Genomic DNA, 17,164 nt, shown 5'->3' on the forward strand with positions numbered 1-17,164 from the left:
AGGCATATAAAAGACAGAAGAACGAAACAGCGAGGCCCTTGCTGCGTGCAGATGCATTAGATTTACACCTACTGGGCAGAGGCAAAGCAAGAGGGAAGCCTTTCTAACACTTTCTATTTCCCTATCACAAAGGCCATTTAGTTTGGCATCTGGGAGGCATGCTGACATTCTCCAAGGTTCCCCATTACTCACCAGAGTGAGGTCTGCACCATGATACCACTTAATATCAGACAGTCAGAACCAATGTCCGTAGCATTAGCCACCCACCAGCCAGTGCTACACTATAAAGAGGATTGTCAGCAGTGAGGCAGTCAATGAGAAGAGCTGCAGCTCATATCTAAGACACAGGGATTGAAATGGAGGTGCAAGCCTGGTCTGAACAAAGGAGAAGGAACTAATAGGCACATCTTTTCTGATTTGAGGAACATGACTATAGTATACATAAGGAAGATGGCAGGGGTCTGACACAGTGGTAGTAATTGGATTTCCCAGGCCCTGTGCCCACTCATGATAACATGCTGAGCTGTGACATGAAAAGTCCTTATGTGTGGCAAGGGAGCAAGGTGCAGCAGAGTGGAAGTGACAGGTGTCATAGATCAAATTCCCTGGCTCCCCTCAATCCTTGAGTTCCTTTTCTCTGGAGACAGCTGAGGAACAACCTGCCCTGTGGTAAAGCCAAACACCAAGCTTGACATTCAGTTGCAAATCCAAGCAAGTTAAACCTATGTTGAGTGTAGCAGAAGAGGTGGAGGAGGTGGGAGGGACGGGGGCTGGAAGCACCGTGGATATAAGAGGTCACGGCCTGATTGCTTGCTTTATTTAGTTTCTGATGCTAATGTGAGCTGAATATAAAAAGAGCGCAGGGTTTCTACAATGTGAACAGACAAAGGAGCCTGAGACCCCCACTGCAGATCTTACAGATGCTGGGGGGGGTAGTGCAGTGTCTGGCCACAGTTCCCTCCCTGTCCTCTGCATGCATCCTGGCCTCATCTTTAACGAGGACTGCATGAGAGCAGGCACATCATTAAAAAGAGCCATTCTGAGACTTTCCTGTCTGCCATTAAACTTAACAGCCGACCTCTGCCATTACCTTTTATCCTCCCCTTTAAGGAGGAGGGGGACAGTTGGGTTTGAAAAGTCACATTTGGCTGGCAAGATACATCCATTGAGTGAATTCTGTCCCTTAGTCATTTGTACATGTAAGCAATGACAGTAACGTCTCCTGGAATGTAAGACAGGTTATTTTGTTTTATTTTTTTGCATACTGTGACCTTATAAACTGTAAATAAGCAGATTAATGTAACAGTTACTGTAGTTTTTTACATGGATAACACTAACCTGATTTTACATAATATACTAATGTGGTATGATAATTAGCTTAATGCCCAGAAAGTGGTAGCCTAAAGGAAACATCTTATTAGCAGAACAATACAAAATCGGAGGGTCCTTGTGAATAATGTTTCTAATGTTGATGAATTTGCTCTAATTTGATTATCCACCACCGCCAGCTACGCCACAATGCAGAAGCACCACTCTGCATCGTGTTTAGCTCTTGACCTTTGAACAGAGTCAAAGCAGGCGGAAATCTGAATACAGTGTCTGTATAATTCAGATTGACTAATAAACTCATTGTGTTGCTCAGGTTATGCACATTACAATTTTGATCTTACCCAACTAAAAGACAACCCTGTTAAACTCTGTAGTCAATTTGTGTGTCCTTAACCTGAATTACTAGTGTGCATGTGAAACCACTGAATAAGGAATCAACAGAGCAGAGAGGTTAAAAAGACCGGGGAGGTTCTTGAATATGAAGACGTGTTGAAAGACAAGTCTTGTGGAGACCAGTGGCCAAGAAAAGGTCGGTGGAGGCTCCCTGGGTCTCCACACACCACAGCAGGTCCCTCTTCTCTGCTACTGTGCCTTCACTCTCTCATCAATAGTTTATAATCTGGGTCACTGGCAGCAAAAACGTGCCTACCACTATTGAGACCTACTCAAAATGTCGAATTACAACATTGTGAGCTCATCCCTGCAAGGCCATCTAGGGGACAACGAGGGATCACTGACACTAATTGGTGAATGAAAGATAGTAATGGTAGTGGTGGTTTGGACGACTTTTCTTTAACCTCTGTTTAACTTCTGCTGAGCTCAAATCCGAAGAGCACATTCTGCCATGCTATGTTTTACAGCATATGCAGAGAAATTCGGCATTTCAACGGCTATAAAATGTTACAGAATAAATCATTTGCACTGAATATACATGAGGAGAGCAAAATATGGAAATATTATAGAAGTATGCCTGAGGCAGTAACCTTTTGTTGCCACAACTGAGGAGGACGACATAACTTTACATATTCCTGCTACATATTCCATCTGGGTGATAATGTTGTCAGGAGAAACAAGGTGACGTGGGCTAAGATACAAAACCAAGGGGGAGATGAGACAATGAAATGAAAGAAAAATAGGGACGTGGGAAATCTCAAATGGATTAAAGAGGATGGAGGTATAGTGTTTTTCCCACAGAAAGGAAGTAATAGGGGGTTAAAAAAAAAAAAGCACGTTGCTGCATCACAGGAGACCCCCCTCTCTCCCTTCCTCCGTTACCCCAGCTGCAGTGATAAATGTCTCTTTGTATTCTGGACAGAAAACTGCGGGCTACAATGTACTTGTCAGGAGACAGCTGGTTTTCCCCTTAAACAGAGCAGAGTATATTCTTAATCTTTCCTTTCACGGAGGGAGAAGATAAAACAAATGCCTCGTGACAAGACCCACAATGCCCAGAAATTCTCTTCACATTCACAAGACGTGTGTGTGGCACGAAGCTACAAATGCGCTCCTGTGTGTATAACGTATGTGTCTGCAGCAGGTGTAGCTATAGCATGTGCATGCTATTTGTGCTTTTTCTAAATTTCACAGCATCCCTAATCCCCACAGTATAGCCAAGGTTCCACTATGAGGGCTCATAAATGGGAGCCAGTGCTACAGGTAATGGAGCTGATTATAGCTATCTGGGCTATGGGCCAGCTGCCAGACTCTGCCCTGCCTGGAGGGAGCACAGGCCGCCTGGTGTCTGATATCCTGGGATCCCTGTAATACAAGCCTTGCTTTGGCAGGATAGTGACTATCCTGCCCACTTCCAGCCACACACTGAGGCTCCTTTGAGTTAGTCTATGTGTATAGTATATCCTCATCAGATTGTTTACTCCACATGGTATCGGTCTATAGTCATACCATTACAGCAACAAGGCTGTGGTAAGTCCTGCTTTTTGTAAATGTGTATTAGAGGAACCAAAGTTGTCACCACAGGCCCAGGATCTGTTCTGGAGGTATACTATCTGCTATTTTCTGTCCAAGGGGCAGAGTGGTTCTGGTGGCCAACTTGTACGCACGCAAATTACATTCCTGACAAGACAGACAACAATGGCTAATCAGTACATTCCCCCGGCAGTACCATGGAAATCTTTCACTCAGCTGACCAGCAGCCATTAGTCATCAAGCTTCCTTATTTCCACTAAAACTCCCAAGATATTAGGATGTTTGGACCAATGCTGGGGAATGAAGTGTTAAAAGATACCATGTTCATCAAATTAGCATTCCCAGTAAGACAGTAATGTAATTCACTACTGTGTCATTTTCTGTATATTAGAGTCACTGGCCTGGTTTAAATGTTACTCATTTCAACGGACATGCAACAACACAGTGAATGTATGTGTTTAGCACCTCTGAAGGAAAAATGCCTTGGCTTCACTGTCTCGATATGGGTGCGTGAGACAGCCTGTGCACTTGAATTGTTTGTGGGTGGGAAGGACGTAAAATAAAGAACACCATTGTGGAGGAGGCTTTGTTAACCTCTCATTATGTAGAATTTGCACATGAAGATAAGATCATCAGTGTTAAATGCAAATTATGTTTATCCATGGCAAACTGGAGGTACAAGATCCTATTCCCATTAAAGATTTTAAGTACAAATGGGACTGCACACAGCCTTCTGTTGTAACGCGTATTACTGGCTTTGTTGCAGTGGAGAAGGGGTTGTGCCCAAACGGTGACCTCAAAGTATTAAAAAAAAGAACAGTGAGATTAGGAAGAAAATGGCTGCTGCCTCGGTTCCTCGGAGGAGAACTAGAATCAATCGGAGCCACAAAAGGCTAGTAGACTGGAGACGATGCTACAGCTCTGCTACTTGAATTTCACTCTATTTTCCCCAATCCATAGTATTTCTCTCCTGTGCCGTCTCTTTATCTTCCTCCCTCTCTCTCTTTCCCCTCTTCATTCTCTGATTAACCTTTAAAGACACCCTTGCATCCACACACACACACACACAAACACACACACACACACACACACACACTCCATATACTGTGTACACACACTCTAAGACAAGATTTAAAATTCAGGTACTTTCTCCTCTTGGTTTAATACACACTCGGCCCGCATCAACTTCAGCACATTACCTGTTCTTAATCTCCCTCCCTCTGTCTGGGATCATCCTGATCCCCCTGTTTTCCCATCTGCTGTCAATTGGGGCCCAGCTTGGCTAGGTGTTCAACAAACAACTGTGATTCACTTGGTTTCTGCGGAGATTATTAACACACCTAGCATGCCACAGCATCATGAATAGGCAATGCAGATCCGGAGCCCTATTTTCACTCTGTCTCTGTTTCCTCTCTCTCTCTCTCTCTCTCTCTCTCTCTCTCTCTCTCTCTGTCTCTCTCGTGCCCTGCCGCGTTGTGAACTGAATGCCAGGATTGTCTAGAAAATGAGCTGTCAGTTGAAGGCCTGCAATGAGATACATCAGGCTCATTGTGAGCCCTAGAAAATAATGAACTATTCCCATTTCTCTCTCTGATATGTTCAATACGCTATCCATGACAAGTGCAGAGAGATAAGCAGTCCCCTCTTGAGCTGATTAAATACACTGGGTATATTCAGGAGAGCTTTGGCGGAATGAGGGTTCAGGGGATGCCAGTATTATAACATTACTATGTTTTCCGTCTGCGCTGGAGAAGAAGACCTTTTGCATGCATCATTTTTGTATGTGTCTGTATTAGAGTGTGCATTTGAGGAAGAACAAGCTGGAGGCGATGCTCGTAAAAACTTACCAGAATCAAAACATGTCAAGTTTGTTCAAGCACTTCTTTACATCTCTTAACTTATTCCCTCGTAGAATTAACTACAGGGATGGGCTCACATATGCTTTTTTTTTTTTAAGAATTTGTTGGTTTACTTATGTGAGTACTGCAAACAAATACTACCAAGAGGCAACAGCCAATAGTTGTAATTTAGAACAGACATGAAAGCAGTGTAGGAAACCGGCATACTTTACTCAGTGAGATATGTTGATACAAAAATGGAGGAAAAAAAAATCCATGTATTTCCTCTAAATGATAAAGATCTGTATTGGTCAGCTCTTTTTTATTATATTAGATGTAATTTTAAAAAAAGACAGCGCCGGAGACCTCACTGAGTCACACAGTTTCATTCAGCAATATAAGCACGATAAAAAAGATGAGCACAGATGGACACAGCTTGAAATGACATTTTATTTCCTTATATAGTACTTCCTCAAGTCTCTACATCTGAGAGGCAAAATCTGCATCTTGGTTGTTCATTACAGACTTTACTACACCTGCTCGCAGGCAGTCTCTGGTGTGTTTGAGCATGTAGTGTGTGTGCACTCTATCTTCCTTAATGCTTGTATTGCACTGAGCTCTTTGTCACTGTCAGCCATTTTACCTCCACCATGGGTTACACATTAGATTAAGCCAATCAAAATCAAAATGGATGGTCCCTGTATAGAGTTTGTATGTTAATCTAATCATAAAATATCATAACGCAACACGTGTTGTTGCCAGCCCGAGTTTTGGTGCTTAATTCAATCAAATGTTGTTTGAGAATCAGTTAAATCCTCAGGCACATTCACAGAGTTATCTTGGAGTGAGAGAAGGACAAAAAGAATCACTCCTACCTGTCAGAGAGATTGTTTCCTCCTTTCCTCTTTTTATTTCCCCTCGCTAAGACTGCTTACTAGACTCTCAGCTCATCTCTCCATCTCTGTCTCCTTCACGCACACGCACACTGACTCTATCTCCTCCTCTCGTGTTGTCAGCACAGCCCTGTTCCTGTTGCCTTCCGGATTCTGACACCTGTCAGCATTTTCGTTAGTAGATCAGAGAACTGCAAACTAGAAATGTTCCCGTGTTGAATTTAGGGCAAGTTTTCAGCAGAAACATGTGAGGTGCCTTTACTCTTTCTTTAATTCAACAGGGGAAGGGAACTGCTTGACTGGCACAAAGTTGGGAGATGTGGGTTGGAGATGTTTGCAGTCAGTAGACAGAAACAGAAGAGGAAGACAGAAAGACATATGGAGGGAGAGAGAGAGAGAGAGAGAGAGAGAGAGAGAGAGAGAGAGAGAGAGAGAGAGAGAGAGAGAGAAGTGTGTGTGTGTATGGGGGGGCTGAAATCAATTAGGAACAGTGAAACCCTGCGGATCTGCTGATGGAAGGAGGGAATATGGAGAATTCTGCGGCCCACGTAGGGGGCTTTCATTCCTGGGCTCCAGCTTCAGGCACACACCCATAGGGAGCTAACAGATAGATGAGAGATATTCTCCAGAGGTGGAGGCCGAGGAATATGTCAGAAATAAAAGAGGCCTGTTCTCTGCTCTGGCTAATTGAGCAGTCTTGGATCCCTTTGAGTCTAATACGCCAAAAGTAAGGGCTTTTTTTTTTTTTTTTTTTTTTTGAATAACACCCACACACTGACCTGGAAATAATTCTAAAACCAAGACCACAAACCTCTAAACCCACAAATCGGACACAGTGAAGCAACATCATGCTTCCCCTTTTCCCTCCCACGGAGATAACTCGAGCGATTTAACAATACATGAATCTTAATCCTTAAAAACCATGGCTCATCCATATCCGGGAGGAATTAAAGTGTGAGCTATGACAATCAAAGGAAGTCGAAAAAAAAAATAGATTTAGCTCTCTTTTGTCACCAGCCCCCTCGGAGTCTGTTCCCTTGCTTCTCCCTTGACACTTATGGTTATACAGAGCCAAAGCTAGCATGTCGCACATTTCAACCAAATCCCCCCTAACTTCACAGACATGCCTATAAAGATAAAGACAAATTCATTTTATAAAGCTCTTCTTCTCAGTTTATAGTTACAGCAATACCATCTATTTTTATTATTCTATTGGCAGATATGACGGAGCCATTACATGTTAAAGATAGCTCTTCCTTTATAGATTTTAAGAGATTCAATTTAATTTGTTCTTCAGCTACTTCCCTAATCTAATCCACTGGGTGAGGATATTTCAGGTAAGGTTTTCAAAAAGAGCACACACACTTCTTTAGACTCTTGGCAAGGATTCAACAAAGAGGCATCATATTTAAGTGTAAAATCTCTTCACAAGCACTTCACTGAAAGTTACCTTGGTGGTGGCTGGTGCAGGAATAATGAATAGCTGTTGTTGAAACCGCATCACCGAAGAAAAAAAGCATAACTCTGATGGACAAAAGCCAAATATCAAACTCGTAAATTGATACAGAGAGGGAAAATGCCCACTGTGATTCAGAGCTGGGCTAGTTAGCTGCTGAATCTCGTCACACAATTGGATTCCCACATGAAAGCCCACAACATGATGGGGATGCGGGGTCTTTGTGTAAAGGTAACGGCTTGTCTCCTGGGCAAACAACACCCTTACATGGCACTGGGAATGGTAAACATTTGCACTGTAAAAGCCCGAGAGTTTAACCCTTCCTTCTTCCCACTCCAAGCTTCCTTTTGTTCTCAGCACTTATCAACACAAGAAAACAGAACAATAAAAACACACAGAAAACAAGGCTCTTCTACCCTCGGCTTGTGGGTGTTGTCGTCCTTTGGCAATTGCAGTCTCTCAACTTGTTTTCTGCTTTAGCTGGCAGGAGAGGCGCACTACATAACAGTTAGTCCCAAAAGATATCTAAGCAGTGGGGTGTTTAGTGAACATGCTTATTTGTTTTCTGACAATTCCCTTCATTGACTCAATAGAACCAGCAGATAGTGTCCATTTTTTGTCAATTAGGAAAGATGAGCTCAAAGTGAAACCACATCAGCATACATACATGCCTGTAACCACTGCAGCTCTCATATTGTACAAACCCCAACTGTTCTATTTCTGCCTTTCTCCTCAAGTGAGTTTGCACAGAAGAAAATGAAGGAGGGAAAAGAGGAAGGTAGTGTTCTCCTGAGGAGCGCCACAAAAAAAATCTGATGATGTAAAATCCTAATACAATAGGAGAGACAGATTCAACTGTGCGTCATGCTGAATCTGCCCATCTCTGTCAGCCCACCATGCCCTTTAACTGTGTAATTAGACCGTTGAGATGGCAATAGAGGGACGATTTCATTTGCTATGTCATTACATTTCTGCACGTGTAAGGATCTTTGGTCAATTCATTTAATAATTATGAACAGACTCTCATTACTCTCTGGTGTGACCACTGCTGCTGACTGACTTTCAAAACAAAGGGAGGGGGAAGCTTCCAGTGAAGCCATTTTGTTAAGTCCTTACTGAGGGAAATTGCTGGCCAAAAGTGACTCTGGAGCTGAGTGCAATAAAAGAAAAGTCAATAACAAACCATCTAATTGTAATTCCAAACAGATACTTTGTTATCATCTATTTGTTCTGGTCAAAAGAATGGACAGAGCTGTGAAACAGCCTCTTGTTCTGTTTACCAGCAATGTGGTGCTGCATTACACATTCAGGAGGTATGCATCCATTTTGCTGAAACAGATACAATCATTGATGGTGTTAATGAAAAAAGAACTGCCTCAGAGAGCTCTCCCCACTTGTAATATTCCTCATGTACATCATTTGTAATTGTCTCCAATAATGAGATCCCACTACTAGAGGACCTGTCAGCATGCATTTTTTAAAGGCACAGGACATTATTTTGCGGGTTGTAATTACAGTTGGCTACCAAAAGTCAGCAAATTCACTTTTCATTGTTCATTACTGTCTGATGCTGCCGAGGGAATGCCCAGTACAAGTTGATTCCAATATTAACCATACATCCTGACCCTTTTTACATCTATCTGTATTTCTCAGCTAAGTCATTAGTAGTCACAATATATAGGCTGTGAAGGCAGATCCATTTGTATGACTATGTTCTAGATTAACATTAATTGTAGGTTGCCTAATATTATTATTCCCCAGTCAAACAACATCAACAGCCAAATTGCTCCAAGTGAAGCATCAGTTTAGTTCAATGTGCCAGGAACCAGACAAGGAAGAGCCTACACATGTATATTACTGCTTCTGCAACCACACCCACACACTTCACAGTCCACTGATAAAAATATCATGCATTTTCACAAACTAGGATTCCTTTTTCGTTATCTCTTGCTCATTAAAATGTCTTTCCTATATGAGCCGAGGAGGAAGACAGTAGAGTAGCGAGAGAGTAGACAGCCGTACTGGGACAGTGTTAGTAAAAAGGAACCAAAACCATGTCGACGTTAACTGAGGGAAGAAAAACTAAAATTGGCACAAGTACTCAAATTGGAGCACAGCGCAAATGTGAAGTTCAGATACGGCAAGTGATCTGGGAGTGCTGTCCTCGGGAGTGTGCTTTTAAAATAAAATGTCTCGTGTTTCCACCTCACTCAGAATAAAATTACTAATGCGAGTCTTTCTAAAATGTCTGCAATTTTCACTCACACACACACACACAAACACGCGCTGCTGAGCTGTTACACCTGTGCATGTAGTTTTACCTTTGAGCTTAGTAAATACCCTCAGGTGCATATAGTAACATCCTGGTCTGCTCCAGACAGCTTTCTCCACTCTCTCTCCCTCTCACTGACCCACTCTCTTTTCTCAGTCTAACTGGCAGTAGTTAAGAACGAACATGACCCTTACACTGACTTCTGCCAACCAAGTGGATGTCTTTTTAAACGGCGAGTCAGAAATGAAACATCAACATTAATTCCCTGCTAAATGATCCCACTGAATAATGGATGAGGGCACGTGGAGGTATGTAGATTTCCACCTTGTACCTTTGTGAGCCTAATTGCTGCCATTCAAGCACATCTGAAGTCGGCCCCCACTTCAAAAGCAGACGTGGCTACTATCAGTCAATAATGCTGCCTAAGCCTGTATCAAAGGGTAGCTTTAGCTGTCAGAGATCCCTCACATTAGCTGCTCTAGCAGGACATCAAAGACACAAAAAGAAAACTGTGATGTTATTCATACTTGCACATCTGAAGCTTGCAATGGGTATAATGCACCTTAAAAGATGCTCTTGTGGCATGAAAACAAACTCTGGTGCGCACATGAGTACACACTGGTCTTATCTTGAAACTGGCAAAACACAACCCAAAGGATGTGGCAATCCTCCTCACACACAGAGCGCACACTCACGTACAAGCAACAGATTTCCTTACCTTGGTCTGGCAGCTGGCAAACATTGGGGGGGACAGTCATGTTCAGCACGTCATTGACAGCCGTGTCAACATAGTGTCCTCTCTGGACATCATGTTCACTGTCGGTCTGGTCGCTCTCCTCGTGGCCGCTGTCCTTCAGACTGTTCCCCTCCAGGTCCTTGAATGTCGACGTGCTACATGGGGGCCAGAAGGGAGGAGAGGGATATGTTGATTAACTGTCACATCACCTGCTTTTACATGCTCTCCTTCATCCCCTGTGTCTCTGTTGGTTTGTGATGAGCTGTCAGTCTTTCTCTCCCTGTCCTTTTTTATGTCCTTTTCTATGAATTCTTTGCCCTTTTACGTGGTCCGTGTCCATGAATTTCAAATCAGATGCATAGTGATTTTGTTGCTGCTGTTGTTGTAAGGCTTAGTTAAATAAGAACAAGGCCTCGCTCCAGTTTCTACGCTTGCAGTAACCATAAAATAACAAGTTTAAAATCTGTTGAGGGTCTTTTGGATTAAGTGAAGTTTTTTCCCCCCCTTTACAGATAGCGTGGCAGCTAAAGGATGTCTCAGACAGGGACATTCAGGATGGATGCACTGACTTCAAGGACATCGCATTGAACAAACAGGAGGCACTCACTCACTACAATCAAACAAATACTGCAGTAATCAGGAATTCCTGGAAGGAAGATGGATGTAGGAAACGCTGGAAGTATACAAACTGAGCATCTGTCTTGTTTGGGGCTCACAGTCAATAAAGAGGGTGGGGTGGGGGGCACAATCAACAGCTGCACAGTAACAGCATGATTTCCCTTCATTTGATTTCCATCCCACTGGAACAAATGCAGCTTTACAAACAACACTAAATAGGGGTGAATATATGAACATGTGTTCTTGCAGGAGAGAAAAAATATATATCGATGAGTTTTTGTAGTGGGAGAAAAGAGGTTAGAAAGGAGAAAACGGAACAGACAGAGGAGAAAATGAGAGTAAACACATGTGTGGCAAACAAAAAGAAAGGGAAAGGAAGTGAAGGATAGCACAAGGTAGCTGCATTCCTGGGCCCGAGCCTCACATTCTCCAGCCTGGGAGAGAGGACTGCAGGTAATGCTGGTGCTCTGATGTTATCACTGTAATTGCACCTGTCCCAGACCAAAGGCTCACTGGCTCCTGAGGGGATTTCTTTGTAGTGTGCTGCAGAAGCCCACACTCGAATGCTCTTTGTTTACATTAACGCTGGGAATCTTTTTTTTTTTTTTTTTAATGGGTTTTCAAAAGGCCAGGATGGCCTCAAACTATAGAAATGCTGGAATGTTTCCTAGCTGCAGGTATATAGGCAGAACTGTAGTTTTCCAAGTGAGCCAACAAAACCCAGGCTGGAGGGAATTATTATATGACCCCCATCCTAAACCCCCAACCCTATCTAATATCCTGGTTCAGGTGGACTGAAATACAAAGCACAGTGAAAACATTTATTCTTCACTTTTTCACCCAAGGGAAAAAAACAACTTCCTTATTGACTATTCATGAAGCTATTCCTGTTTTTAAAAACAGTGGGAGAAAAGCACTTGAGAAATCTCTTGAATATCATTTAATCTTAAGTAGTGGTTTTAAGCTTTATCCTGATGCAATTCAAGCCACATGTGTTGCTAATGAAGCGAATTACAGCGGAGTAATAAGGTTATCTGTAAATACAAAAATCATTACTTGCTGATTCTGCTGCTGTGTGTAATCTAATAATCTGAAAGTGTGAGTTTGTGGCTCGTTTCAACAAATGTCTACTAAACGCACTGTGGAGTAATGCAATTTATCCCCAAATCTTATCCTCCCATTGCAATTATACTGAACAAGAAACATGCAGTTACACATGCAAACTGCTGCAACGGTAGCTGTGCACTCATTAGATAAAATAATTACAGATAACAATGGTAACGGGGTGCTGGTAACAATTCCTAATCAAGACATACCTTTTAATGAGGTGGGCTCTGCTGTTCACGTAACTGGAGTCAATGGAATAATTCTCCGTCTGTAACAAAGCGATGCAGGGCGTTGGGGGGTGAGTGGGTGGGGTGGGGGTTGTGGTTGAGGGATGATGGGGGGCAACAGAGAGAGGTACTTTTAATAATGGAAGCAACCAACATAATGTTACCAGTAATTGGCTTTCAGTTAAAATGTTATTTTACACAAAGGCCCCAGTGAGCAGCCTCGGCTTTCAAAGGGCTGAATCCTATTCTCTTTCAAAGCACACACACACACACACACACACACACACACACACACACACACACACACACACACACACACACACACACACACACAGGCTGACTGGGAGCTGAGAGTCGAGGAGAGCGCTGCAGTGAGCGCAGCCTCTCTTCTCCTCTTCACCCTCCCCGCTCTCGATCCCTCGCTCGCTCCCTCCCTCCGCTGCCGGTCAGCCCACCGTCTTTAAAATGGAGTCATTAGGGCGGACAGACTATCATGCAGACAGAGGGAGAAGAAAAGTTTCCCTTTTTTTCTTCTCTGAACTTTGTGTTAACCATGTTTGAGAAGACATTAATGTGGAAATATTAAATAAATAACTGCAAGAGAAGTAGATGAAATTAAAAGTGCACCAGGGGAATCTTAACTCCGCAACTGCAGATGAAAAGCCTTTCGGAATATGCATACGATAGATCCCTGACCCACATTAGAGAACACAGTTCAAAGGCATCCTACAATCATTCTCTTTTTTAAAGATTTATTTAGCAAGGAAAAGTCTGACGATTAAGAGCACATGGACAGAGGAGTTAGTGTACACTGAGCAGGTAGCTCCTCCTGCGTCTGCCAAGCTTCTACTCACACTTGGTAAGATGTCAGAGGGCCAAAGGGTATCAAAGCCTCTCAAAGGACTTCCCCAGTCCTGCGAAAAGCCATGATACGGCCCTTTCGACAAACTTTGATAAGATGCAGTTTTTTTTCTGCAGAAAGAAAGCAGAGCCTTCACCTAAAGTTCTACAGCGCAGATACTTTATCCTGATAAAAAGCTGTGAGTCAATGGCTGACTTCCGAGGGAAGTCTACAGTACCGATATCAAAGCCATGTTAAAAAAAAGTCACCCCTATGATAAGAAAGGTTAATTCAGGCACTGGAGCACAGTTGCTGATTATCAAGTGAGCTACTCATTTGACACAGGCCTGCTGTTGAGGTAGCAGTGGCCCTGCACAGCTGCCATACATGGTGACCAAACAGATTTGGATTAAAACTCAGTGTGCAACTGTGCGCACACTCTCCTTATTAGATGTTAATGGGGTTGAACATTTTGAACTTTTTCAGCGACTGCGTGGAAGTGGAACCACAATGCAGAGGAGTCTGAGCAGTGAGGACGGGGGAGCAGTGGAAATGTCAAACATTAGTCCCAGTCTTCTTGGATCGCTTTTGAAATAAATAAATAAATAAATAAATGCATAAATAAATAAAAGTGATGCTGGCAGATCACAGCAGCCAACTTGTGGTGTTTACCTCTGGCAAATAGCTACCATGACCTGTTTGCAGTCTATGAAAAATGTAAGAGCTTGTTAATGCTACCAAATGCATGTCCTTGTTTGTTTAGATTTGCGGCATTGATGCCATTTTCTTATATGCTGTGCAGCATTATTATTCGACCGATGCTGATGCTGTTCTCGTCTCTTTCGTTGCTGTAAACCTAAAGGAACTTGGATGTATGTCAGAGATGTAGTTATCTTTCAGTATTCTCAAAAGGTGCATAGGTCTACCTTCAATCATTAGGAGATAAGCTGTTCTTTGCCATCTCACCTCCTTTCCTTGTAATTATTTTTGCAGGCAGTTTGTATAATGCTAAGCAACAATGCAAGGGCAAACCTCTGATTGGGGCTTGCTCAATTATAATGTAATGTGTTTGCGCTGAAGGTTAGCATCATTCTGTCTCCCTTTACCATTTACCCCTAATTAAACTTTAACTCATTAATATAAAGAAGATAATTCATAAAAAGGAATTTAATTAACATTTTATTATTAGCTCTTAATGTGGAGCACACCATGTTTGTTCTCTTGTATTACCCCTGACTCCTTTAGTTCCTGTTCAGCTTGACTTCATTAAGTATCAAATGTAGCGACAGTGGCAACACACTGCAACTCATATTAGTTATTAATGAATGATTAACACATTACCTTAAATTTATTTATAAATCATGCCATTCTTTAGACAAATAGTTGGTGTTTTATCAAAGAATATTATCTTTCTCTTAAAAGATATTTATACATATATTATGCTTCTATGATAGATCAATAATGTTGATCAATAATGCTGTTATGCTATAGCAAACATGTACTGTACTGTACATGTTTTGTGCTCTACCGTGCTCCACTTTGGTCCCAGTGAACACGAATCAAACTGCCTCTTCTTCTACAGTGGCTGAGCATCCAGTGAGAGACTAATGAAAATGCAAGGCATGAGTAACAAGGGGAAAACTTCATTTAAAAGACAAGATAGAAAATGCCTTGAGAATGTCACTCTGGCTGCAGCCTGTAATTGGTTTGGATGGCAGGTTCTGTGTAAGCACGGCCTGGAGAGGAAGGCAGTATGCCCCGGCTCTCAAGCTGCTCAAGTCCAGAAATGGAACTGTAGTTTCCATAATGCAATTCCCTCTCAGGGTTTTTAAATGGAGCTCTCTTAAGTGGCTAGTAGGTACAGCCAAAGTTGACTCTTCATAGTATTCGTCCATGCAATGTTTTTGCTTCCCCATTTCTTCTATAGCTCATGATTACTCAAAGGATTAATTGAAGATAACCACATCTCCTGCTTTTATTCTATTGTCAGTGGAAACGCCAAACATGTGAAGGCATAACCTTGGGCATTGGTGAGTCAGTCAAATGTGCCTATTCTGAGAGAGAATCAGATGCATTAGCCCAGGCTTCCTGTAAAGAAATGCAATGTCTTTCCCCACATTTCTGACCGACCTCAAATTGGAGGAAATGTCAATATATCTTGCTGAGAGGTCAAGTTTCAGGCAAGAGGATGAGGACTGCTTAACTACAGCGAGGACGCCACAAATGGCTACTTAATCAGGTTGGACAATGTGTTGTTGTGATCTGAGCGGCCCCAGTTTGGCGGCCAGAGCCACTCTATCCCCATAATTATTGTTCCGTTTCATCTGGAGGACTGGAGGGAAGAATGTAGTCCCCAGTGTCGCCGGGTGACTGATAGGTAGTGTCAGGATGAGTGGGGAGGGAAGTGGAAAGAGAGTGGAGAGAGAGGGGGGGTGAAGATGGGGGGGAAATGGGTGAGACTTGACCTGCGGGAGACTTGTGGTCCAGCTGCTGCAGCCCAGTAGCTTTCCCCTTTCACCCTTTTGCTTCTTCCTCTCCAGTAAAACCTGAGGCACAGGGACGATGGGCTCGCTCCTCTGCCACTGAGAGGAAAAGCAATCTCCTCGCCTAGTTGCTGCCGTAAGATTTGATTTGCCTTCCTTCCAGCGTGACAATTGGTTCTGTAGTCTGGATGCAAGTGTATTCATTGTGTGGGGGCATGGGGAGCACCAGAGAGAAGAGGAGGGGTGGGGAGTGAAGACACCAGTTGTTACACCAGTAAACACCCGACAAGTTCAGCAGATGTCACACAGATAGGAGAGAAAAAGAGAGAAAAAATGTCACACAGCTGCCCTACTGTATGTATTATTGAGGCTGTTACAGCACAGTATAACATTTAAACAGGGAAGCAAGCTCGAAAAAAAACGGACAGATGCAGCGACATGCACTGACACGACTGGCACTGATGATGCCATCAGCAATCTGTTTCTTATTCAAGAATTTAATTTGTAGAGATTTGTTTCTTTTTCTTTTCCATTTCCAGTTTAAAAAGCAGACCGACATGAAACCAGAATATGCGATTTTGACAAGCAGTCTTTGCCAGGCTGTATCTTTGTCAGGAATAATTGCCATTTAGCAAATTACAAAATGAAACCTCGCTTAAACACAGATGCATACGATCAATCTTTTAAGCTAAGTTAACAGTTGAGCTAAACTGTATCTATCAAACATGAGTTAAACTGCTTAAAAACAGAAGGTATTTAAGCAGGGTGGGGCGAGTTGTCAGGACTGCGTCTAAAAAAATTGAGCATCTAAAAGAAGAAAAATTGATTACAGAAGTGAGTGTTTCATGTCTGTCATGGATGCAACTCTTTAATGTCATCAATTTAGCTGACAAAAAACATCAAGCCACGTTTGTTGTGGATACCGCCACACTAAAACGCACAATTTAAACATACAGAACAGACTAGACAGAATCAATTAAAACTGTCAGATCGAATTTTGCTGCTTCATTCTGTGTGTTTAAGCAGTGTGAGGTTGTGTCTTCGTTCATTGTTGCTGCTGCCTGCTTGCAGACTCCCCTCGGTCCAGGAAGGAAATGTTACACATAATGTGCCTTGTTATTGATATCCCATTGCTAAAGGACGAGATGAGGAGAAAGAGATCCAGGGGGTTTAGAGGGCAAGCCAGCTGCAATTAGAAAATAAAAAGGCTTCATTATCCAGCTAGGTTTGGTTGCGATAAAGAGTAGTGATAAAAAAAAGTAGGAGAGAGGAGGAAATTAGGAGAAAAACTCCACTGGATGAAGGATGGTCAGTGTCTAAAACTGCCTGTTTACAGATGCATGTATTCCCCTCATGTAATTCTGCAGTGAGGATTCTGAGGAGTGTGTGTGTGCGCGTGTGTGTGTGTGTGTGTGTGTGAGCGTGTGCGCCTGCGGCT

At 42.7% G+C, this 17,164-nt stretch overlaps 1 protein-coding gene across 2 annotated transcripts in view; it reads right to left on the reverse strand.

Annotated features, from left to right (window-relative positions):
• The window catches only part of pcdh19 (protocadherin 19), a 55,802-nt gene that overhangs the window by 12,191 nt on the left and 26,447 nt on the right, over positions 1 to 17,164 (reverse strand). For both annotated transcript variants that reach the window (XM_028588639.1, XM_028588638.1), the window contains exons 3-4: positions 12,385 to 12,443; positions 10,433 to 10,605 (exon numbers count right to left, since the gene is read on the reverse strand). In XM_028588639.1, the coding sequence (XP_028444440.1) occupies positions 10,433 to 10,605; positions 12,385 to 12,443 (232 nt within the window). The remainder of the gene's footprint in view (positions 1 to 10,432; positions 10,606 to 12,384; positions 12,444 to 17,164) is intronic.

The sequence above is a fragment of the Perca flavescens genome, chromosome 10 (assembly GCF_004354835.1).
Source record: "Perca flavescens isolate YP-PL-M2 chromosome 10, PFLA_1.0, whole genome shotgun sequence".
Lineage (NCBI taxonomy): Eukaryota > Metazoa > Chordata > Actinopteri > Perciformes > Percidae > Perca > Perca flavescens.